This window comes from Cnephaeus nilssonii (assembly GCF_951640355.1).
Source record: "Cnephaeus nilssonii genome assembly, chromosome: 1".
NCBI lineage: Eukaryota > Metazoa > Chordata > Mammalia > Chiroptera > Vespertilionidae > Cnephaeus > Cnephaeus nilssonii.
The window spans coordinates 117,353,476-117,378,834 of NC_137072.1; the positions used below are offsets into that span (position 1 = coordinate 117,353,476).

Below are 25,359 nucleotides of genomic sequence, written 5' to 3' on the forward strand. Positions count from 1 at the left end.
CACGCGGCAGTTCTCGACGGGACGACTGGGCCCTCAGCGCCTTTCGGATTGTCACCACTTGGGGGCTGCTCCTGACATGCGGCAAGGGTCCAGGATGTGCTGAACAGCTGACACCCACGGCAGCCCTTCCAACGTAGGACCGTCTGGCCGGAAATGACCACCGTGTGGAGGGGAGACCCTGTGGGCAGCAGTGAGGTAGGGGTGTGCAGCCTGCAGTTTCCACAGCAACAACGGGTGGGCGGGGACAGCTGAGGCGCAGCCCGTCAGGTGAGCTCCACGTGCAGAGCCTTTCGCACCGGGACGCAGGAGACGCTGTTTGACTCACACCACCCTTTTTAAAGGTAATCGGAGCAGGTTCCCATTCCAGCTCACATCAGACTCCCCGGACAAGCATGAAACACCGGAGAGGGACCCGAGCCGGGAGAGATGAATGAGGCGCGGCTCCGGAAAGACAGGAGCAGCGCTGGGCAAAGGCCCTGCCCCTAGTTTTGTGCCTAAGGAAGTTTGAGTCAACTTCAACAGCTGTATGAGAAACAGAACTTCCAACAGGAAAGAACGGGGGGGGGGGGGGGCGCCAAGCGTGGGGGGAGAGCCGCGGGAGGGGAGCCCCAAAAAGACAAGCCATGTTATTAAAAGATGGGCAGAGCCCTAGCCGGTTTGGCTCAGTGGCTGGAGCGTCGGCCTGCGGACTGAAAGGTCCCAGGTTCGATTCTGGTCAAGGGCATGTACCTTGGTTGCGGGCACATCCCCAGTAGGGGGTGTGCAAGAGGCAGCTGATAGATGTTTCTCTCTCATCGATGTTTCTAACTCTCTATCCCTCTCTATCCCTCTCTCTTCCTCACTGTAATAAATCAATAAAATAAAAAAAATAATAAAAAAATAAAAAAAAGGTGGGCAGAGCCCTAGCCGGTCTGGCTCAGTGGCTGGAGCGTCGGCCCAGTCCCATTCCCGCTCAGGGGCATGTACCTCGGGTGCAGGTTTCCCGGGCCCAGTCGGGGCACACGCGGGAGGCAGCCGATCGATGTGTCTCTCTCACATCAATGTTTCTCTCTCTCTCTCTCCCCTGCCCTCCCTCCCTTTCATCTCTCTCCTCTTTCCCTTCAACTCTCACTAGAAATCAATGGGAAGAATATCCTCAGGTGATAGATGTTTCTCTACAGAGGACAGAGGACATACAGGCAGCCAACAGACTTATGAAATGATGCTCAACATCACTAATCATCAGAGAAATGCAAATTAAAAGCACAACAAGGTATCACCTCACACCTGTCAGAATGGCTACCATCAATAAATCAACAAACAAGTGCTGGCGAGGATGTGGAGAAAGGGAACGCTCGTGCACTGTCGGTGGGAATGCAGACAGGTGCAGCCACTGTAGAAAGCAGTATGGCGGTTCCTCAAAAAATGTAAAGGAGAACTTCCTTATGACCCAGTGATCCCACTTCTGGATATTTATCCCAAAAAATCCAAAACACTAATTATAAGAATATATGCACCCCTGTGTTCATTGCAGTGTTATTAACAATAGCCAAGATATGGGAGCCACCAGAGTGTCCATCCATTGGTGAGTGGTAAGGAAGGTGTGGTACAAGGCCCTGGCCAAGCAGCTCAGTTAGTCAGAGCACAGTCCCGATATGCCAAGGTTGCAGGTTTGATCCCCATCAGGGCACATACAAGAATCAACAAATAAATGCATAAATAGCCCTGACCGGTTTGGCTCAGTGGATAGAGCGTCGGCCTGTGGACTGAAGGGTCCCAGGTTCGATTCCGGTCAAGGGCATGTACCTTGGTTGCGGGCACATCCCCAGTAGGGGGTGTGCAAGAGGCAGCTGATCAATGTTTCTCTCTCATCGATGTTTCTGACTCTCTATCCCTCTCCCTTCCTCTCTGTAAAAAAACCAACAAAATATTTTAAAAAATAAATAAGTAGAACAATAAGTAGATGTTTCTCTCTCTCTCTCTCTCTCTCTCTCTCTCAAATCAATCAATAAAATTAAAAAAAAATATTCTGTCATCCTAGGTAATGCAATAAGACAAGAAAAGAAAGTGAAAGGTATACAAAATGGAGAGGAAGAAATAAATCTTACTTGTTGTTGTTAATCTTCACCTGAGGATATTTTTTCCATTGATTTATAGAGAGTGGAAGGGAGAGAGAAGGGGAGGGGGCAGAGAAACATCGATGTGAGACACACACACATCGCTGGTTGCCCCCACGTGTCCCAACCAGGGCCAGGGATCGAACCTGCAACCCAGGTACGTGCCCTCGACCGGGAATCGAACCCATGACCCTTCAGTTCGTGAGCTGATGATACTCCAACCACTGAGTCACCATGGTCAGGGCAAAACAAAACTACCTTCTGTTCATAGATGACATGATCACTCACATATATAGGAAATCTGGAAGAATAAAAAATCCCACCAGGCCGGCGTGGCTCAGTGGTTGAGCATCGACCTATAAACCAGGAGGTCAGTTTGATGTTTGATTCCTGGTCAGGGCACATGCCCGGGTTGCAGGCTTGATCCCCAGTGTGTAGGGGTGTGTGGGAGGCAGCCGATCCATGATTCTCTCTTATCATTGATGTTTCTCTCTCTCTCCCTCTCCCTTCCTCTCTGAAATCAATAAAAGCATATATATTTTTTAAATGTAAAATAGCCCTGGCCGGTTTGACTCAGGGGTTGGGGTGTTGGCACAGTCAGGGGCACATGCCTCCTGCCTTGGTTGCAGGCTCGATCCCCAAGTTGGGGCGAGTGTGTGTGTGTGTGGGGGGGGGGGTGGTGCCAATCAATCAATGTGCCTCTCATCTCTCTCACATGGATGTCTCCCTCTCTCTCTTCCCCCTCCCTTCCAGCTCTCTAAAAATCAATGGAGAAAATACCTTCAGGTGAGGATTAACAACAACAAAAAAGTAAAATAGAAACTGCTTACGACCCAACCATTTCACTTCTGGATATTTAGCCAAAGAAACCCAAAACACTAATTTAAAAAGTATATGTAACCCTAGCCAGTTTTGCTCAGTGGATAGAGCATCAGCCTGCCGACTAAAGGGTCCAGGGTTCGATTCCAGTCAAGGACACAAGACCTGGTTACTGGCTCGATCCCCAGTGTGAGGTGTGCAGGAGTCAGCCAATCAATGATTCTCTCTCATCATTGATGTTTCTCTCTCTCTCTCCCTCTCCCTTCCTCTTTGACATCAATTAAATATATATATATATATATATATTAGAAGCCCAGCGCGTGTGCGTGTGAGTATGTGTAAAAAAATATATAAAAAGCCCCTGGCCCTAACACCGTAATGACTAAAGACCGGCGCGGGCACGCAGCCTCACCCACCCACGCCGGTCTTTATAGTCATTATGGTGTTAGGGCCAGGGGCTTTTTATATATTTTTTACACACACACACACACACACACACACATATATATATATATATATATATATATCCCTGGCCAGATAGCTCAGTTGGTTAGAGCATCGTCCCAAGGTTTTGGGTTCAATCCCTAGTCAGGGCACATACAAGAATCAACTAATGAATGCATATATAAGTGAAGCAACACGCTGATGTTTCTTTCTTTCTCTCTCTCCCCCCCACCTTCCTCTCTCTCTCTAAAAAAAGTCACTTTAAACAAAGATATGCACCCCTCTGTTCACTGCAGCGTTATTTACAATAACCAAGACATGGAAACAGCCGAAGGATCCTTCAACGGATGAGTGGATGAAAAAGCTGGGGTACGCATATAATGTACTCAGCAATAAAAAAAAAAAAGTGAAATTCTGCCATCTGCAAAAACATGAATGGCCCTAAAGGGTACTATGCTAAGTGAGATAAGTCAGACACAGAAAGACAAATACCATGATTTCACTTATAAGTGGAATCTAAAAAAACAAGAACTGTGAATAAACAAAACAAAACAGACCCTTAGATACAGCGAATAAGCAAATGGTTGACAAAGGGGAGCGGGTGGAGAGATAGGGAAAAGAAAGAAAAAGCACCTTAGGGCCCTCACTGACACCTCCCCATCTCTCATTTCCCAAACCACAGCTTCCAGTGAGCTCCAGCACCCTCCTGCCCAAGCCTGTCCACTCCTCTCCCACCCCTCGCCTGGGCCCCCCCACCACCTCTCCAGGGCTCACACCAGTCCCCTTGCTGGCTTCTCAGCCAGCTCCTGGCAGCAGCCGGCCCCAGTGCTGAGGCATCGGAGCCAGGTGAAGGGCTCCCCCAGCGGCCTGCCCGGCCCACCCGGAGCCACGGCTCCGCAGGCTGAGGCAGGCCTGCGGGTCTGCACTTCCCACCACTCCCAGGTGGCGCAGACTTGGAGAGCCACCGCACTAGGTGATGGGAGCCAGCCCCAAAGCAATCACATGTTCTTGGACTCAACCCAAGGGGTCCGTCTTGCTCAGAGTCCTGTGTGCTTCCACAATGAGACAGAAAAGGAGTGAGATAAAGTACGTGTCTCTTCCAGCCTCCGGTCAGGCGCCACAGTCGTCCCTTTGCACTGTCCCAAGCAAATCACGTGGCCACACCAAACATCAAAGCAGGGACCACGGGAGAGATTCCAACTGGAACACAGTATCCACAGATTGGTCTCCTGGGCCCACTCTTCACTAATCCATCACCAGCTCTACAGAGGACTGAAAACTACAGGACACACACACACACCCTGCAGGACCTCCCTCTGCTCTGGGAGGAAAACCTAACCTAGCCTGGAGGAGCCCCCCAGCCCTGCGGCCTGTCTGCACACAGCGCTCGCCCTCGCTCCACCCAGGGATCTGCACAGCTGCTCCCTCGGGAGGAACGCTCACACCAGGGCTGCCAGGACTCTAGGCTCCATCAGTCTCCAGTGAGTGGCACCGCACAGCAGACCTACTAGGTGCCCCATCTTCCCTCCCGAGTTCTGAGTGCACAGGACGGTCGGCAGCCTTGGCCGAGCCCCGAGGACAGGGCACCAGCGGCCCAGGCCAGTCCGGACCCAGCCACACGCACCGCTCTCCTCGCGGACCCAGAAGCAAACCCAGGTGGTAAGGACCTGTATGCTTCTCTAAAAGGGACAAATTCTTTTCTCAAACACAACCAACCACGACGGCGGCTACGAAACGGAGACCTCCGTAACAGCAAACCTAGTGCGTGTTCCAGTTTCTCACCGTGGCGACCCAAGCGGCATACAGCCGGGTCTCCGCTGCCTGGCGGGTGCTGAGCGGGATCTCTCACCCACAACCCCTTTCCCTGGTGATGAGACGAGCCTGGTCTCGGTTCCCGCGTCTGCTCTGCCAGCGACAATTCTGCAGCGAGTGGTGAGCGTGCCCCTCTCTCCCGTATGTCCTGTGAGTGGGTTGTTGGCAATAAGATTCAGGTTCCGTTATTTGGCAAGGCTGTTTCACTGGTTTGTCCACTGGCTCTTCCCTGTTGTCCCCGCACACTGGTTCTGTAAATCCCATAGGACCCGGGCACAGGCCTGCTCCGCCCTGGCACACGCTGACAGCCAGTGAGGGTAGGCCACTGGACAGCACTGTCCTGCGCACACACAATGGCCCACCTCCTATTCCAGGACAGCCTCCCGTGAACATGTCCCCGAGGGCAGAGTCAGAGGGAGGCCAGGCCTGCGGGAGCTCTTGCCACCCACAGCTCAGGGCTGGGGTCTCACTGACCACCTCTGGGATCCCGTCTCCTCTGAGAGGAGGACGAGGAGGTGAGGAAGAGGCACAGCTCAAAGCCGCTAAGGGGGAGCAGCGCCGCACAGATGGCGCCGACGGCACATCTTGTGGGAGAGGCACACAGAAGCCGCTTTCTTCCAACGCATCTTTGAACTTAGAATTCTAGGAATTAACGTTATTCATGAAATAAGAACTTTTAGGAAAACAGAAGACTCAAAAGCTACCTCCATTGTTAACTTAGTGCCTCTGGCACTGCCTGACCCAGGAGACAGTCAGCGGGTCCTCGCCTGGAAACTCACAACCTAGCGAGTCCGCACAACGCAGCCTGACAGGCCCAGCGTCACACAGACAGTGCAGCCCACACGCACGGGCCCAGCGTCACACAGACAGTGCAGCCCACACGCACGGGCCCAGCGTCACACAGACAGTGCAGCCCACACGCACGGGCCCAGCGTCACAGACAGTGCAGCCCACACGCACGGGCCCAGCGTCACACAGACAGTGCAGCCCACACGCACGGGCCCAGCGTCACACAGACAGTGCAGCCCACACGCACGGGCCCAGCGTCACACAGACAGTGCAGCCCACACGCACGGGCCCAGCGTCACACAGACAGTGCAGCCCACACGCACGGGCCCAGCGTCACACAGACCGTGCAGCCCACACGCACGGGCCCAGCGTCACACAGACCGTGCAGCCCACACGCACGGGCCCAGCGTCACACAGACCGTGCAGCCCACACGCACGGGCCCAGCGTCACACAGACCGTGCAGCCCACACGCACGGGCCCAGCGTCACACAGACCGTGCAGCCCACACGCACGGGCCCAGCGTCACACAGACCGTGCAGCCCACACGCACGGGCCCAGCGTCACACAGACCGTGCAGCCCACACGCACGGGCCCAGCGTCACACAGACAGTGCAGCCCACACGCACGGGCCCAGCGTCACACAGACAGTGCAGCCCACACGCACGGGCCCAGCGTCACACAGACCAGTGCAGCCCACACGCACGGGCCCAGCGTCACACAGACAGTGCAGCCCACACGCACGGGCCCAGCGTCACACAGACAGTGCAGCCCACACGCACGGGCCCAGCGTCACACAGACAGTGCAGCCCACACGCACGGGCCCAGCATCACACAGACCGTGCAGCCCACACGCACGGGCCCAGCATCACACAGACAGTGCAGCCCACACGCACGGGCCCAGCATCACACAGACCGTGCAGCCCACACGCACGGGCCCAGCATCACACAGACCGTGCAGCCCACACGCACGGGCCCAGCGTCACACAGACAGTGCAGCCCACACGCACGGGCCCAGCGTCACACAGACAGTGCAGCCCACACGCACGGGCCCAGCGTCACACAGACAGTGCAGCCCACACGCACGGGCCCAGCGTCACACAGACCGTGCAGCCCACACGCACGGGCCCAGCGTCACACAGACAGTGCAGCCCACACGCACGGGCCCAGCGTCACACAGACAGTGCAGCCCACACGCACGGGCCCAGCGTCACACAGACAGTGCAGCCCACACGCATGAGCCCAGCGTCACACAGACAGTGCAGCCCACACGCACGGGCCCAGCGTCACACAGACAGTGCAGCCCACACGCACGGGCCCAGCGTCACACAGACAGTGCAGCCCACACGCACGGGCCCAGCGTCACACAGACAGTGCAGCCCACACGCACGGGCCCAGCGTCACACAGACCAGTGCAGCCCACACGCACGGGCCCAGCGTCACACAGACCAGTGCAGCCCACACGCACGGGCCCAGCGTCACACAGACAGTGCAGCCCACACGCATGAGCCCAGCGTCACACAGACAGTGCAGCCCACACGCACGGGCCCAGCATCACACAGACAGTGCAGCCCACACGCACGGGCCCAGCGTCACACAGACAGTGCAGCCCACACGCACGGGCCCAGCGTCACACAGACAGTGCAGCCCACACGCACGGGCCCAGCGTCACACAGACAGTGCAGCCCACACGCACGGGCCCAGCGTCACACAGACAGTGCAGCCCACACGCACGGGCCCAGCGTCACACAGACAGTGCAGCCCACACGCACGGGCCCAGCGTCACACAGACAGTGCAGCCCACACGCACGGGCCCAGCGTCACACAGACAGTGCAGCCCACACGCACGGGCCCAGCGTCACAGAGACCAGTGCAGCCCACACGCACGGGCCCAGCATCACACAGACCAGTGCAGCCCACACGCACGGGGCCAGTGTCACACAGACAGTGCAGCCCACACGCACGGGGCCAGTGTCACAGAGACCAGGTTGGGATGACAGGAACACAGCAGCGCCCGCCACACAGGCACAGCCGGGGACAGAGCACGCTCCTCACCGGCTGCAGCAGGGGAGAAGCCGGACCAGCACGCCGGGACCACACACTGAGCTCGGCCTAGGCCCTAGGACTTCCTCTCCTGGGTAAACAGCGCAGCACTGCTCGGCCCACAGGTGAGAGCAGAGCTTTTGGGAAAGAACCGAAGTGGATGAGAAGCTGGACCCACCTTCCCTCTCCATGGTCCACAGTGAGACAAGAGCAGCACTTTGTACTCCCACCCCGCAGACTGCGAACCCCAGCACCCCTGGGGCCCACTCTCCCCATCTGGAACCCTACGCTGACCCCAGCCCATCAATGCCACCCTCTTGCATCTGCCCACTCCTCCTACCCCAGCCCCTGTGCGTGGGAAGGCCACTGGTCCAGGAGCCACCCCTCTGGCCTCTGTGGCCAGCCCCTGGGGAGGAGACACCTTTCCAACCTCACACCAGGCAAGCACGCTCTCACCACTCGTGTGACCCACACCCTTCTGCGGTGTATTATACACGAAGCATGGCACAGGGGCCGGGCCCTGCATTCACAGTCACTGTGAGTGGCAGTCCCTCGGGCACCACTCTGTCCTGAGGTGAGACAGCAATCGAAGCCTCACGGACTCCTCCGTGCCATCAGGTGAGCAGCACATGGCACGTCAGAGGACAGCGTCAGGGGACGGGCTGACGCAGGGCTGCGTGCCCGGAGGCAGCGGGGTGGGCAAGGAAGCCGCCTGAGCAAGGAGCAAGCCGTGCAGTGTCCACAGGAGAGTCCCGCAGCCGGAGGCCACGTGGCTGTGGGCAGAGTGAGCATGGCCGTGCTGAAGGTGGCTGGGACAAGCAGGCAGGGACTCAGAGCGCTCTCTAGGAGAGGCGTCCAAGCTGAGAACCAATGAGAAGGAACTAACAGGAAAAGCCAGCCACGCCCACACTTGCAAGGGGTTGGGTGGGGGGAGGGGCAAGCTGACCATGCCAAGGCCCCAGCGGAAGCACGGGAGGCAGAGGTGAGCTGGGAGGCCAGGAGAGGGCGAAGTAAGACACGCAGTGACAGCCTCGTCTCGAACCCCAAAGGGCAACGGAATCCCTGAGGAGTGGCCTCCCATGATCGCCTGTGCCTCTTAGCGAGACCAGGGAGGTACAGCGCTCACTGAGGAGGAAACCTGGAGGCAGAAACACGCTTTCTGACCTGATGGCCTCCGACACCAGCAGCGAAGACACGTGGAAAACTGGTCAGCATGTGAGAAACAGACATAAATATACCACTTAACAAACTTCCCACGACATCCCGGTCAACACAACACGGAGGTCCCACTCCTCCCGGCAGGACAAACAGGCTCCACAGCCCCGGCGCAGGCCAGCACTCCGCCGGCCAGCACTGCAATGTCCATCCTGTGTCTTTGTTGGAACCACTAAGTGTTACAGACACTAAGATGCTTTGAAAACTCATCATGGCCGTTTGCTCTTTGGAAGGCAGACTCAAGAACAACACTGCTCTGAGGTCTGTCTTGATGTTTTAAAACCAGCAAACCAAATTCATCAGACCAATCAGCTGCTTTTTGTCTACTGCAACCAATAGACAGCGGCAAAATGTGAATGAGTCCTGGGGGTAACCAGCTTAAGCCTTTTTCTCCCCAGAGTGCTTACTGTAAATAACCTTTCCTGAAAAAGAAATTAACAAATGGTGCAGACAGTTTGGGAAGCATGAGCCGAATCCTCTGGAACATCCTCGTCCCTCTGGCTCTTGAGCTCGGTAGACTTTATGCTCTTACCTGCCCAGGGACCTAGGGGAGCAGGGGAAACATCACTGCTTGCTTCCGCTTAGGTAGTTACAGGGCTGCCTACTGTTGTAAGTTTCGTAATTAACATTGGTTAGCTACGCTGAGAAGAGAAGAAGGAAAAGAGGCAAACACGGTCCTGGCTTCCCGACACAGGAGGGTGACCGCCGGCTAGCCCCTTACTGTCCATACCCCGCTTCTTCCAGAGGGTCCCTTTCCGCTCCAACATGACTGACGAAAAAGAGAGGCCAACAGGCCAGATGCTGGCAGTGTATTTATCCTGTGTCCCATGCCCACTGATGCAGCCTCTACTGAGTGCCTGCCATGAGGGCACAGCCGGGACTCTGCACCTTCCTACTGCCAAGAGCGCAGTCAAGGGGGGGAGGTCACAGACAGCCACTAAAAGGCTGGCCCTAGCTGGTGTGGCTCAATGGATAGAGCATCGGCCTGTGGATTGAAGGGTCCCGGGTTCGATTCCGGTCAGGGCACATGCCCAGGTTGCGGGCTCAACCCCAGTAGGGGGTGTGCAGGAGACAGCTGATCAATGATTCTCTTTCATCATTGATGTTTCTCTCTGTTTCTCCCTCTCCCTTCCTCTCTGAAACCAATAAAAATATATTTTAAAAAGGGGGGGCTGGGTATCTGTCCTCAGAAAGGGAGGACAAGCAGCAGTCCACAACCAACACAGTCTACACCAAGGCCTGGAGTCCACAGGGCAGCACGTGTGTGCAAGCAAGGACACACTTCCTGGAGTCCATCAAGAGGAGAGAGGCTCAGACAACGAAGATGCTTGTTCAAAACTGCATGCATTTGCCCTGGCCAGTGTGGCTCAGTGGATAGAGCATCAGCCCATGGACTGAAGGGTCCTGGGTTCGATTCCAGTCAAGGGCACCTACCTTGACTGCAGGCTCCATTCCTGGCCCTGGTCAGGGGGCATGCTCGAGGCGACCAATCAATGTGTCTCTCTCACATAGATGTTTTTCTCTGTCTCTCCCCCTCACTTCCACTCTCTCTAAAAATCAATGGAAAAATATCCTCGGGTGAGGATTAACAAAAAAACCTGCATACGTGCTACAGTCAAGCAGTCCACCACACAAAAGCCAACAGCCCCTATACCAACATGAGCATGAAGCCTGGATCTCCAGTTCCTGCCATCAAAGCGGTTACTGGGCAGATTACTTGTCCGGACGACACGGGCAGCGAACATGAATGTGGGTTATGAATTCCTGGGAGGGGGTTAGCACACCCTTTTCTCCATGCCTGGGCACAAGAATCCTACATCTCACCTCCCACACGTTGTGTCAGTGTTTTCTGTCTTCTCACCAGAAATCTAATTCCACCTACTTGTACACGTTTCACACTGAGGCATCAAACCATAAAAGAGGAAGCAGCTAATCAGTTTTAGTTTACACTGCGATTTGAGTAAGCCTTTCGAGGCTGAGCTACTGGTGAGAGGAGGTCGGCTAGGCGGAAGCCAAGCGCAGGGCCTCGGACCCCGAAATCCTGACCCTCTTCACCTGCGTCCTCGCGGTGTGGCTCCGTCAATCGGATGCATAAAAACACCTGGGCCTCGCAGCCACACCTGCACCGTTTACCTTGCTTTACTCTGTACGGCTCCACCAGTTTCACGGTGTGGTGGCCTACACATCCACACAGGGTAAACTGCCCGTCGTGCCTTGGGGCTGGTGACATGCCTCGTCTGATGCTCCCCCCCTGGGACCGGCCGCCTCGTGCAGGGGCGGCAGGAGGGGGCTGTTTGCACAGGAGAGGGGAGTCCCTCACACACTCACAGCCATGTGGCGGGAGCCCTGTCGTTAGCAACCACAGGCCCCTACCCAAAGGCTGCAGGGCGTCTGAGAAGATGGAAGAAAAGGAAAGGAAATGAGTCAAAGGCGTCGTGCTTGCGGCATGAGTCCTCCTCGCTCCAGCCGGCAGTTTAGATTTGAACCGCGGGTGTGGGCAGGGGGAGGCCCCTGCGCTCCCGCCGGCTGCTCCCCGCCTGCGGCCCTTGGCGCTCGGAGCGCCGGCTTCTCTAACTCGGCGGCTGCCCGCGCCCGAATGCTAACCAGCCATTTAAACCGTTTTGGAAAAGAAAGGAGTTACAGCCCCGGCCGCGGGAACGGGGCGGCTCTCTCCCTCTGGATAACCTCCTGCAGAATACCTGGCAGGGCCGCCCCGCGGGAGGTCTGTAACTGGGTTAGCGATCGGGACCGACAGACATCTTGGCGTTTAACGCTTTTAAAAGTCAAGGCCTCCGCCTGCGGCGCGCGGCTGTCAGCGCGGAACTTCCCTAACCGGCTCCGAACGCGCCCGAGGCGCCGGCCGCGGGGCCGGGCTCGGTTAACCCCCGGCGCCAACTACCTGCCCGCGACACTAAGTTTCAACTTAAATGTCAAACCTGCGGCTGTCGGCGTCCAGGGCCCGGGAGACGAGGCTCGGGCGGCCGCGGGCCGCCTTCCTCTCCCCACGGGCGGGACCAGCGCGTTTTAAATGCCGAGCGGCGCCGGCCGGCGTGCGGACCGGACGTCTCTGGCGTCCCGAGGCCTCAGGGCCCCCCGTCCGCCCGAGGACCGGGGGGAACCGGCAGCTCCGGGCGGGGCCTGGAGCGACGAGCGCCCCCAGCCCAGCGGGTCCCCACGCCGGCCCCCCGCCGCCACCTGCCGGGCCCGGTCCGGTTCCGGGCGCCCGCGCGGACCAACGGCCGGCCGGCCGGCGCCCGCCCGCGTCCCCGGGACCCACCGCAGACAAAAAGCGCCTCCCGCCGCCCGGCGCGCCCCTCCCACTGCCCGGCCCCGGCCCGGCCCGCGCCTCACAAAGACCGGCCGGCCGCTCGGCGCCGCCGCGAACAAAGGCCGCCCGGCCCGCAGGCGGCACAGGTGCAGCCGCCGGAGGCCCAACATGGCCGCGCCCGCCGCCCCGTTACCGCCGCCCGCGCCCCCGGCCCGGCCCGGCCCCCGCCCCGCCCTCGGCCCGCGGCCGCCCCAGTGACCTGTGGTGCGTCGCATCCTCCGGCGGCGGAGGCTCTCGGGGCGCGGCACTCGGCTCGGCGGCGGCTCTCGGGGAGGGGGCCGGGCCGGGGGCGCGGGAGGGCGGCGCGGGCTGGCAGGGGGCGGCGGCGGGCGCGGCCGGTCAGGCCCAGGCTTTCCGCGCGCGGCGCCGACCCCGCCCCCGCGCCTCCCGCCCGCCGCCGCCGCCGCCGGGCCGCCGCCGCCGCAGAAGCCGCGGGAAAGTGCGCGCCGCTGATTGGCTGCCGCGCTCGCGGGCCGCGGCCGGGCGGTTCAAATCCGCGCCGGGCGAGCGGGGCGGGGCGGCGGCCGCGGACGGGGTCGCGCGGGGCCGGGGGGCCGGGGCCGCGGGACCCGCGAGCCGCCTCAGACCAGCGCCGAGCGCGCCCCGCTCCCGCTTCTCGGCCGGGCGCGCGCCAGGCGGCGGCGGAACGGAGAGCTCGGCGCCTGAGGCTGCGGCGGCGCGAGCGGCGCGTGCTGACGTCACGGCCGCGCGTCCAATCGCTGCCCGCGGCGCTCGCTCCCCGCCCGCCCCGCGCCCTGCGCTCGCACCGCCACGCGCGGGAGGCGCCCGGGCCGCGGGGCGGGAAGAAGGCGGCGGGCTCCTCTGCCTGCCCGCGGGGACCTCGCCGGGCAGCGTGGGGCTCCCGGGGCTGCAGAGCCCCCCACGCCGGCGCCCCTGAGCCCTGCAGTACAGACTCGGTGGTGAGGGTCACTCCAGCCCCAGGAATGGGGGGACGGGCCGGCCCCGCGGCGGTGCGTCTTCCTGCGGAATCTCTGCAGGGCGTGGGGTCCGCCTGCCCGCCCGCCCGCCCGCCTGCCCGGCTCCGGGCTGGCCTGGAGCTGGTGCAGCGGGGACCGCGTTCGGAGTCAGGGATCGCAGCGCCTGCCGTTGCTGGGGGAGGTGCCATCCTAGCGCGGCTGGGGTGGGGCCCAGGCCCGGGAGTGTAAGCCTCTGGTCAGAGTCCAGCTTGGGAAAGATCGCTTTGGCTGGTGAGGACGGACACGGAGATTCGCCCCGGGGTTTCCTACCCGGCCTCCAGCTGCCGGCTCTCCGGGGTCTGCCTCCGTTGCAGAGCGCCGTCTCCCCGCCAGGCTCGCCCGTCCGTGGACCGGCCACATCCGCCGACGGGAGGGCTGGGGTACAAAGGCCTGGTCAGCTCTGCCCGTGCACTCACCAAAGGGAAGTTGGCGCTCAGACTACCCCCTTGGCCAGCTGCCAGCTTCAGCTGCTTCCCCCCCACCCCCCAGCAGGGGTGATCCAGGGTTCCCAGCTGACGGGGATGATGGAATTGTTCGCCCTTCTGTCTGGAAACTATAGGGTGAGGCCCTGCTGTGTGTGCAACCTTGCAGGGTGCTGCGGGTCCTGAGCCCCCAGAAGAGACACCCTCGCCACTGGGCGCCCTGGAAGGCGGCTAGCTGGGCTGTGGCCCCTTCACATTTGCATCTTGTCATGTCCCTCCAGCCGTGGGAGGCTGGGTGCCCTCTGCAGCACAAGAAAATGTATGGCCACCCGAGAGCACCTTTTAAGTCCCTGCAGTACAAGATAAACACCAAGGCATCTCATTTTATTTCACAGGTTAGGAATGAAGACTACTTTCCCAGAAAAAAAAAAATCTTAGAATAGTGCAATCAACATGCAAATTTTTAAATATATTGATTTCAGAGAGGAAGGGGGAGAGAGAGAGAAACATCAATGATGAGAATCATTGATCGGCTGCCTTCTGCACGCTCCACATGGGATCGAGCCCCCAACCCACACATGTGCCCTTGACCAGGAATCAAACCATGACCTCCTGGTTCATAGGTCGACACTCCACCACTGAGCCACGCTGGTCGGGCTCAACATGTAAAATTATTCAAAACATGCAAGTGTGTGTTTGTATTTTCTTGAGGAAGGCTATTTTCCCGCCCGGCGTGGGCCTCCCTGAACCCAGCTGGCTGTCTCCTGGAGGTTCTGAGGTCCTTTCAGCAAGTCTGGCAGGCGGGACAGCCCCCGGCCCTACACGCCCCAGGGGCCTTGCTGGATGGACGGCAGGAAGCCGGAAGGTAGATTCCTGGACCCGGAGGTCCTATGCAGGTGCGGTTCCTCGGATGCGCTCAGCTGTGCGGCTCCTGCAGGCGGGCGCACAACTCGGGAAGTTCCGAGAGCCTGGGCAGCCGCCGCTGCGGGGTGGGCGGGGAGGACAGTGGTTCTTGGAGAGCAGGCCTCAGGCAGGTGGGTGAGGGCCAGGAACGGCGGAGCCTCGAGCCCGGCCGGCCCAGAGGTGTGCAGGGCACTCAAGCGTGGCAGCAGCTGGGCCTGAACCTGGTTTTGGTCTCTTTGAGACGCATCACTTCCCTAAACGAAAACTCCGTGCTCGGAGGGAGGCAATTGCAGCCACTGGAGGGACTAAGAATCCAGTCTCAACATGAAGTAGCAACCACAGACAGACAGGAGGCCTTTCAGAGGGCGAGGGCTGCCCTGCTCCGACCGTTGGGGTTCAGTGGCCGTCCATCTTGGCTCCCACCTGCTGCCCCCCACCCCCACGCCCTGCAACCCGCCTCTCAGGCTGAGGCTGAGCTGAGCAAGGCATTCAGGACCAGGGTGCCCCAGACCTGCCCACCGGCTCTGCAGCCGGCCCCACAGCCTCACGTCTGCAGCTGCCCACTGTCCACTGACCGCCCACGGGGGGGCCGACAGCTCGAGGAGGCACAGCCACGCTCCCTGGGAGTTCCCGCTTCCTTTCTGTGGTCCTGCTGGGGCCAGTTCCGTCTCCCTGCTCCTTTCTGCCACAGGTTCTGCAGTTCAGGGCCCAGACCCCCCTGTAAGAGCTGCTGCCAAAGGCAAGTGTCAGCCCCCTTCACTGAAGGAGCCCCCCAAGCTCCAGCTTGGCCTGCCCATCCCCCACCCGGGCCAGGGTCCCCCAGGGGCCAGGCTCATTGCTGTTTCCATGGGGATGCGTGCACTCTGACCTCAGCCTTTCTCCATCCCTGGCCAAATAAAGAGGGCCTCCAAGTGAAAACCAGCAGTCTCAAGCCGCCCCTCCTCCCATGCCCCCCGTGGCCCTGCCTCCAACAGAGGGGGGAAAGGAGGCCCCGCCCTCCAGCCCAGGGCAAGCCCAGACCCAGCAGTGGGGGTGGGGGGCTCCCAGCCCCAGCCCTTCCGGCAGCCCCTTCCCAGTCCTGACCACTGTCCAGGCTTGAAGCTGGCCTTTCCCAAGGCCAGGCCCTACCTCAGCTCCCACCCAGCACAAGGACCACGTCAGTCCCTGGGGTGGCCCCCAGGAGCCAGCAAGCAGCATGGCAAGGCCCTCAGGTCACATGGGCCACCCCTCTAGTTGAGCCCTCTTGACTCTAGGGAGACAGAGGTGCAGACTGAAACGCTGCTAGCCCCTCCCCAAGTCCTGGTGAGAGGCCTGAGCCCACCCGCTCTGCCCGCCGAGCCTTTCCGCCTGCCTTGGGGCTGGCCCTTAGGTGCCTGTCATCAGTCTCAGGGGTCACCTCCAGGAGCAAAGCACAGCCCAGGACCAGGGTCCAGTCCTGGGGCACTACAGACCCATCTTCCCCACAAAGTCTGCTTCCTGGCAATTCCACTCCAGCCAGCCTAACTCTCCTCTCTTTGTCTCCCTGCTGCCCTGCAGCACCCGCCCCCCTCCCCCACCATGGCCTTAGTTCAACTTCCTCCTTGGAATTAGGGGCAGCTTTCTCCTCACTGTTCTCCTGCCCCACTTTCTTCCCCTACAGTCCATTCTCTGCAGCCAGCCAGGGGGATTTTTTTTTAAATATATTTTATTGATTTTTTACAGAGAGGCAGAGAGAGGGATAGAGAGTTAGAAACATTGATGATAGAGAAACATCGATCAGCTGCCTCTTGCACAACCCCTACTGGGGATGTGCCCGCAACCAAGGTACATGCCCTTGACCGGAATCGAACCTGGGACCTTTCAGTCTGCAGGCCGACGCTCTATCCACTGAGCCAAACCGGTTTCATCCCAGGGGGATTTTTTTAAAGGAAATTCATATATATGTATCTCCTATATAATAAAAGCCTAATATGCTAAGTGTCCAACCCTTCATTCCACTGTTCAACCAGTCACTATGACACGCACTGACCACCAGGGGGCAGATGCTCCAACCGGTAGGTTAGCTTGCTGCTGGGGTCTGGCCGATGGGGACTGGGCGAGAAGGGCATGACATGTCCTGGAGCCCTCCCACGGTCCCTCCCGGGTCCCAGTCATGCACTGGTGGGGTCCCTTGGCCTGGCCTGCACCCTCTCGCAATCCTGGACCCCCTCAGGGGATGTCGGAGAGCTGCTTTCGGCCTGATCCCCATAGGCCAGGGGATCATGCATATATATGTGTGTGTGTGTGTGTGTGTGTGTGTGTATATATATATACATATATATATATATATATGTATATATATATATATAATTATTGATTTCAGAGAGGAAAAGAGAGGGAGAGAGAAATAGAAACATCGATGATGAGAGAGAATCATTGACCAACTGCCTCCTGCACGCCCTCTACTGGGGGTCGAGCCTGCAACCCAGGCATGTGCAGTGACCTCCTGGTTCATAGGTGGCTACTCAACCACTGAGCCACGCTGGCTGGGCCAGGGGGATTTTTTTATTTTTTATTTATTTTTATTTTTTAAATTTCTTTATTGATTAAGGTATCACATAATTGTCCTCATCCAGGGGGATTTTTTTAAAGCACAAATTGACCACGTTACCCACCTGCTAGGTCTCCCAGTGCCCTTCACACAAACCCCACTCCTCAGCCAGCCTCATGATGGACTTCAGGAGTGGGCGGACGTCCAGCGCTGTCTCTCCAGCCCAGCTGGGCCCCCCGGAGCTGACGCCGCACTGGACCTCACCCTTCGGACAGCCACGCACACCCACCTGGGCAGGTGCTGAACTGCATGACTCCCCTCCCCAGGCCAGGCCTTAGCTGTGACGTCACTTTCTCCCTTGACCCCCTTCCAGGCTGGCTGAGTTCCCTGGGTGGCAGTCACAGCCCGTGTTTCTCTCATGCTGCCTGGAGCTGGCCTGCCAGGCTCCCAGCTCCGGTTCCCGCTGCGCTGATCCTTTGGGCCATTGTTAAAGCGCCACAAAACAATGCCTCCCAGTGTGGTGTCTGCGGGGCCACCCTCCCTGCCTCTTCCCAGCCTCTGGAGTGCACGGCAGTCCCTGGTGTCAGCATCGCTCCAGGCCCAGCTCCGTCTTCACCGGGCTTCTCCCTGTGCCATCGCCGGCCTCTGTGTTCTCTTATGAGGACACCGGTTACGGGATTAGGGCCCACCTAACGACCTCCCCCTCCCTCGGTGGGTCCCCTGCAAAGGCGCTTCCCAAATAAGGCCGCCTTCACAAGCAGCAAGTTGGGACTTGAACACATCTCCCGGGAGGCGCAGTCCAGCCCGCACCTCTCTTACCAGGCGTCTGTCATGTAAGTGAGGTCACTGGCTGCGGGGAGGGAAGAGCTGCGGGGGTCGGAGCCCGCCTCCGAGGGCGCGCGCTCGCACCTGCCCAGCTGCGCTCCCTGCACCACGCGCCAGAGAAGCCCGGGGAAGGCGGCTGCGGGAGCCTAGCAGCTCGGCGCGGCCGGGGCAGTTGCGCTCGCGAGTTCTGGGGAGGATGTGGAAGGAGGCTCCGCCTGGCCTCGGGGCCGGAGGTTAGAGACCTCCCGGAGCCCCGCCCCCGCCCTGGCCCCGCCCCCGCCCAATCCGCCCAGTCCGCCCTTGGCCCCGCCCCTGTCACAGCTCCGCCCACGGCCCCGCCCGCCGCATTGGCCTCGCGCCACGAAGCCCCGCCCTCCTCCCGGCCCCGCCCCGCCCAGGTCTGCCGCTCTTTTCCCCGCATCCTCGGGGAGCTCCGGGTTCCCTCCGCAGGAGGGAAGCGATGCCCGAGGACCCAGGGCAGCGGAAGCGATGCCCGAGGATCCAGGGCAGCGGAGACAGGCGCCATCCGCCAGGCCGCCCCCACCCTCCTCCGGGGACTGCTCCAGGTCGGGGACCACCCAGGGCAGGGCTCGCGTCCAGCGCTGCCCACGCACCCAGGCTTTGGCTAAAGAAACGTCGTTTTTGTGCTAAAGTAACACTTCTTTTCCAATTATGAAAATTGCAGGAAATTAAAATCCAGAAAGGCAGAAAGAAAAAATAGTCCTTCCTGCCCGGTTGGCGTGGCTCAGGGGTTGAGCATCGACCTATGAACCAGGAGGTCACCGTTCTATTCCCAGTGAGGGCACAGGCCTGGGTTGCCGCTGATCCCTAGTGGGGGGTGTGCAGGAGGCAACGGACCGATCATGCTCTCTCATCACTGATGTTTCTATCTCTCCCTTCCTCTCTGAAATCAATAAATATATAGATTTTAAAAAATAGTCCTGTCTGAGCCCTGGGCCGGCCGCAAGCTGGACGCGCTGGTAAGCCTGGGGAGCACCAGGAACCTCTTCCGCTCTGTACTGGTAACAGGCTCCGCCATCCCAGCCAGGGACTGACTGGCAGCAGCCACACAGCACAGGAAGCCGCCCTCTCCGCCCCGCTCCGCACTCACTCCCCACGCCAGATGGACCCTTCCGTTCTTTTTATTGGAATAACTTCACATCCACAGGAAAGACTGGAAGCTCACAGAGTTCCCTCCACCTGTCTCCCCTCGTGCCAGCTCCCCTCGTCCAGAGTGGCTGTGTCAAAACTAAGAAGCGTACACTGGTCCACTGTCACCAACTCAATCCCAGGCGTGGCCAGGTACAGACAGGTCTCCTTTAAAAAGAAAACCTGGCCTGGCCGCGTGGCTCAGTGGTCGAGCATTGACCTATGACCGAGGAGGTCACAGTTCGATTCCCCATCAGGGCACATGCCCGGGGTTGCGGGCTCAATTCCCTGAGTGGTGTGTGCAGGAAGCAGCCAATCTCTCACCATTGATGTTTCTATCTCTCTCTCCCTCTGCCTTCCTCTTGGAAATAAATAATATCTATGTATATTTTTTAGAATCCTCACTGAAGGATATTTTTCCATTGATTTTTAGAGAGTGGAAGAGAGAGGGAAAGACAGAGAGAAACATCGACGTGAGAGAAACACATCAATAGGTCGCCTCTTGCCCGAGCCCCCGCCAGGGCGGGGAGGAGCTTGCAACCGAGGTACTGGACCTTGGCCAGAATCGAACCTGGGACCCTTCAGTCCCCAGGCCGATGCTCTATCCACTGAGCCAAACTGTCTAGGGCAATAAAAATTATACATATATCTTTAAAAAAAATAATAAAATAAAAATTCTAGAAATGAAAAGTACACAAATGACAAAATCGAAGGTGACAGGAGAAAGAGCCGATGAACTTACCAACGGGGGTTATCCGGTCTGAAGAACAGAGAGGCAAATGTCCAAGTAGTAGTCTCAGGCACCTGACAGACAAGATTTACCGGGTTCACATGTGTGTAGAAGCCTGAGAAAGAAAGGTAGGAACCGGACAGGAAAAAAATATTGGCCAAAATAATGGCCAGAGTTTATCCAAAGTTGACAAAAATGCTGACTTAGACACCCGGACGTTCAGGGAGCCCCAGCAGGATTCGGCCTGGTGGGTGCGAACCAGAGGGGCCAGCAGTGAGGAAGGAGACGATGGTCCTCACCGGTCACAGCCAGAACATCCCACCTTTGCAAATTTCACCCAGAAGAAGGCCAGGTGAACCCACTGACTGGCCAGGGCCTCATGCAGGGACCTCGAGCTGCAGGGAGCCTGTGCCTCCGATCAGAGGGACCGGGAGTGGGTACTGGTACAGGGAACAGCTGAGAAAGAGAACACAGAGTGTCCAGGCCCAGACTCACACATGATGGAACTTTGGTGCATGACAGAGAGGCACACAGGTTGGGGAAGGAAAGACTCCTGAACGTGGAGGCCTGGGGAGGTGCTGGGCTTTGTGTAGGGTAAAACATTGAAGCTGGGCCCTAGCAGGTTTGGCTCAGTGGATAGAGCGTCGGCCTGTGGACTGAAGGGTCCCGGGTTCAATTCCAAGCAAGGGCACATGCCTGGGTTGCGGGCTCGATCCTCAGTAGGGGGTGCAGGAGGCAGCCAATCAATGATTCTCTCTCATCATTGATGTTTCTACCTCTCCATCCCTCTCCCTTTCTCTCTGAAATCAATAGATGGAACAAGTCTTAAACAGTAAAAGAAAATCCCTCTTTTTGTAGAAGATATGAGTGAATACCCTTCTCTCTTTTCTTTCTTTTTTATTGATTTCAGAGAGGAAGGGAGAGGAAGAGAGAGACAGAAACATCAATGATGAGAGAGAGTCATGGATCAGCTGCCTCCTGCATGCTCCCCACTGGGGATTGAGCCTGTAACCTGGGCATGTGCCCTGTCCGGGAATCTAACCATGACCGCCTGGTTCATAGGTCGACGCTCAACCACTGAGCCACGCTGGCTGGGCAGGAATACCCTCCTGACCTTCGGCCAGAGAAGATTTCTCTAAAAGGACAGTAGAAAAACAACAACAGCACATCAGCTGTCAACGGAAAGAGTGACAAATTGTACTGGAACTAAGAACATCTGTTCATCAAAGAACATCAGAAACTTCCCCAACAAACTTGAAGAAGCAGCAGCAGCAGCGGGGGGTCAGCCAGCACCATATGTCAAGACGATTATAGAGCTACGGTGCTGGGAAGCCTGGGGATTGGCGCGAGTATAAACAACAAGGCCAAGCGGCAGGATTGCCCCACAGAGCTCCAGGGCCTCTCTGGCTCCATGGGGGCATCCGAGTTATTTGCTTCTGGAACACAGTCTCACACACGGAGAGGCTGCAAACCACGCCGCCTTGTCCTCCCACAGCGCTGTGGGTCCGAAGTAGGGCACAGGTCTGGCTGGCTGACTCCGAGGTCTCCCCGGGCCGCGCTCTCTTCTGGAGGCTCTCGGGCAGAGTTCATGCTCTTGCCTTGTCCAGCTCCCAAAGGCAGCTTGCGGCCTGGCCGGCGTGGCTCGGTGTCCTCGCTTCTGCCTCCCTCTTGTATTACTTTCTTTTTTATTATTTTTTTAAATATTTGTATTGATCTCAGAGAAGGAGGCGGAGGGAGAGAGAGAGAAACATCGATGGTGAGAATCACTGATCGCTGCCCCCTGCATGGCTCCCACCGTGGACCCAGCCCACGCCCCAGTTATGTGCCCAACTGACCTGAGTCGAACTGCGACCTGGGTGTGGACATAATGGGAAACGGCTTCCGACTATACTGAGTGACCCTTGACACCTGCCTCACAACATAGACAACCAACAAATGGCAGCTCAAAATGATCATGCACCTAAGTGCAAGTGATAGGACCATTACTTCTCTAGAATAAAACATAAGAAAATGCCTTCAGCCCGGCCGGCGTGGCTCAGTGATTGAGTGTCGACCTATGTATGACCCAGGAGGTCATGGTTCGATTCCCAGGTTGCGGGCTCACTCCTCAGTATGGGGCGTGCAGGAGGCAGCCATTCAACAATTCTCTCTCATCATTGATGTTTCTCTCTTTCTCTCTCCTTCTCCCTTCTTCTCTGAAATCAATACAAATATATTTAAAAAGTAAATAAATAAAAATAAAATGCCTTAATGCCCTGGCCCAAATCAATAAAAAAAAAATTTTTTTTTCAAAAAGAAAAAAATCCCCAGAAAACCGCAAAGTTCTATTACTGTTGTGGGGCCTTTTTTCTTTCTTTCTCTTTCTCTCTCTCTCTTTCTCTTTTTTTTTTTTGTTAATCCTCACCCAAGGACATTCTCCCATTGATTTTCAGAGAGAGTGGAAGGGCGGGGGAGAGACAGAGAAAGAGAAACATTGATTAGTTGCCTCTGCACATGACCTGAACGGGCCGGGGATTGAGCCAGCGACCAAGGTACGTGCCCTTGACCGCAATCGAACCTGGGACCCTTCAGTCCACAGGCTGATGCTCTATCCACTGAGCCACACTGGCCAGGGCCTGGCACCATTTATTATTTTTTGCAAATGCTAAGAGAAAGTTTATTTAGAACATCACAGAAGGGCCCTTGGGGCCTAGGAGAAAGGCAGAGATAATGAATCTGGGGCAGGGGGTGTGGAGGGTTGGGGGGGGGAAGGCCAGGCCTGCTCCCTGGAGGGCGAGCACCGTTGGGCCAGGCACCATTTTTAACAATTAGCTTCTTGCCCTGGCCAGTTTGGCTAATTGGTTAGAGCGTCTGCCTGCAGACTGAAGGGTCCCAGGTTCGATTCCAGTCACGAATCTCGGTTGTAGGCTCCCAGCCCTGGTTAGGGTGTGTCTCTCTCACATCGGTGTTTCTCTCTCTCTCTCTGTCTCTGCCCCTACCTTCCACTCCCTCTAAAAAAATTAAAAAAAAATCTATGGGAAAATATCCTCAGGTGAAGATTTAAAAAAAATAAAATAAAAATTAGCTTCTCCATCATCATCTGGGAAGAAAATAATTCTAGAATAACGTCATTAAAAATAGCTGGGATAAAGCATGGCCACTACCGTGTATCACAAAGCAGGTACAAGATAAGCTACCTTCACAGGCGTGGCACTGGCGGCCGCCATCTGGAACCCCGGAGGGCACAGCGCAGGCGTTGCTGCGTCAGGGTCCAGCAGAGGCGCCGGGTGCAAGGACCCCGCTCCTTCTCAGACGGGCTTTCCTCTCGTGAGCGGCCTGGCTCAGGTACTCACTGCTCTTCGTGAGCATCAGCTAAAAACTGTTTTAAAAAGACTAGAAAGAGCCGAAACCGGTTTGGCTCAGTGGATAGAGCGTCGGCTTGCGGACTGAAAGGTCCCAGGTTCGATTCTGGTCAAGGGCATGTACCTTGGTTGCGGGCACATCCCCAGTGGGAGGTGTGCAGGAGGCAGCTGATCGATGTTTCTCCCTCATCGATGTTTCTAGCTCTCTATCCCTCTCCCTTCCTCTCTGTAAAAAAATCAATAAAATATATTTAGAAAAAAAAAAAGACTAGAAAGAGCCCTAGCCAGTTTGGCCCAGTGAATAGAGTATCGACCTGCAGACTGACGGTCCCGGGTTAGGGTCTGGTCAAGGGCATGTACGTCGGTTACAGGCTCAACCCCTGGCCCTGGTCAGGGCGTGCGAGTGGCAACTAATCTAATCTATGTGTCTCTCTCACATCAATGTTTCTCTCTCGACTTTCCCACTCCCTCTGACTCTCTCTAAAAATAAAATCAATGGAAAGGTATCCCAGGGTAATGATTTACTAAAATAAAAGAAAAAGAAAAAGAAAAAGGAAGAAAAACCCCAAAAAGACAAAAAAAAAATAAAATAAACACAACCCACCACGTCGCATTGGGTTCATACAAAGATGACCGAGTGGAGGCAAGCAAGGCGTGCCCTAACCAGTTCACCACATCTGCTGTGTGAGCGGCCAGCGCTCCCCGGGAGAGAAGCCCAGCAACACGTCAGGGCTTTGGGCCACCACCCAAAGGCAGCATCGCTTCAAACAGGAGCAGGAGTCAAGCGCTCCCACTGGGGCCCGTCCAGGGTGCTGACAGCACTGTGCACCCCGCTCTCCAGGGGGAAGGAGATCAGTTGCTAGACTTTGTGTTCAACTCAATTACCGTGTTTTAACAATAGCAGAGCCTGCGCAGCCCCTGTCCGCCAGCTCCTCCCCGCGGCCCACGCAGGCCTTCCCGCATCCCAAGGGTGAAGGGCGCCGGTCACAGCTGCAGCACTGGGACCACCCCCTTGGCAGGCTGCTCCTCTGCGGACACCCCTTCACTTTAACACCACGAAGTGAAACTGGAACAGTTTTCATTTGAAAATGAAAGCCATTAGATGTTGACAAAAGGACTCCTCTGGCCCTGGCCGGTTTGGCTCAGTGGATAAAGGGTCAGCCTTCGGACTGAAGGGTCGGGTTCAATTCCGGTCAAGGGCACATGCCTGGGTTTTGGGCTTCATCCCCAGTGGCGGGGGGGGGGGGGGGGGGAGCGTGCAGGAGGAGCTGATCAATGATTCATCATTCTCTCATCATTGATGTTTCTATCTCTCCTTTCCCTTCCCTCTCTCTCTCTCTCTCTCTCTCTCTCTCTCTCTCTATATATATATATATATATATACACATATATATATTTAAATATATATATTTTTATTGATTTCAGAGAGGAAGGGAGAGGGAGAGAGAAATCCAAACATCAACGATGAGAGAGAATCACTGACCGGCTGTCTCCTGCACGCCCCCCACCAGGGACCGAGCTCACAACCAGGGCATGTGCCCCTGGCCGGAATTGAACCCAGGACCCTCCAGTCCACAGGCAGACTCTCTATCCACCGAGCCAAACCAGCTAGGGCTAAAATATATATTTTAAATAAATAAAAAAATAAAATAAAAATCAATGGGAAAAATATCCTCGGGTGAGGATTAACAACAACAAAAAACAACAAAAATATGCCTCTGCAGCCACACTGCCCGAGGAACCCGCCTCTCAGGTCTGTCTTGAAGCCAGGCGCTCAGTTCGGGTTTTAGACACAGAAACGCCTTCAAACAACAGGGACACGGCTCCTCCTCGGCCACACGGACAGGCTGCGGCCGGCAGCCCAGGCTCCTTCCCTCTGTTCCAACGTCCATGGCGCTTGCCAGCAGAGGGAAGCAGAGGGAGAAGGGGCCACCTTCGCTTTAAAGACCTGTCCCGGGA

The 25,359-nt window shown here is 57.4% G+C and overlaps 1 protein-coding gene across 12 annotated transcripts in view; it reads right to left on the reverse strand.

The window, feature by feature from the left end:
- Positions 1-14,116, reverse strand: part of NSD2 (nuclear receptor binding SET domain protein 2) — a 49,398-nt gene extending 35,282 nt beyond the window's left edge. For 3 of the 12 annotated variants that reach the window (XM_079767995.1, XM_079767996.1, XM_079767997.1), the window contains exon 1: positions 5,142-5,314. Coding sequence is in view for 3 of the 12 variants with exons in the window: in XM_079767998.1 (XP_079624124.1) it covers positions 5,142-5,161 (20 nt within the window). In the remaining 9 variants the exon portion in view is untranslated. The other 9 variants (XM_079767999.1, XM_079768000.1, XM_079767998.1 and 6 more) reach the window with 8 other exon arrangements.
- Positions 14,117-25,359: the final 11,243 nt, after the last annotated feature.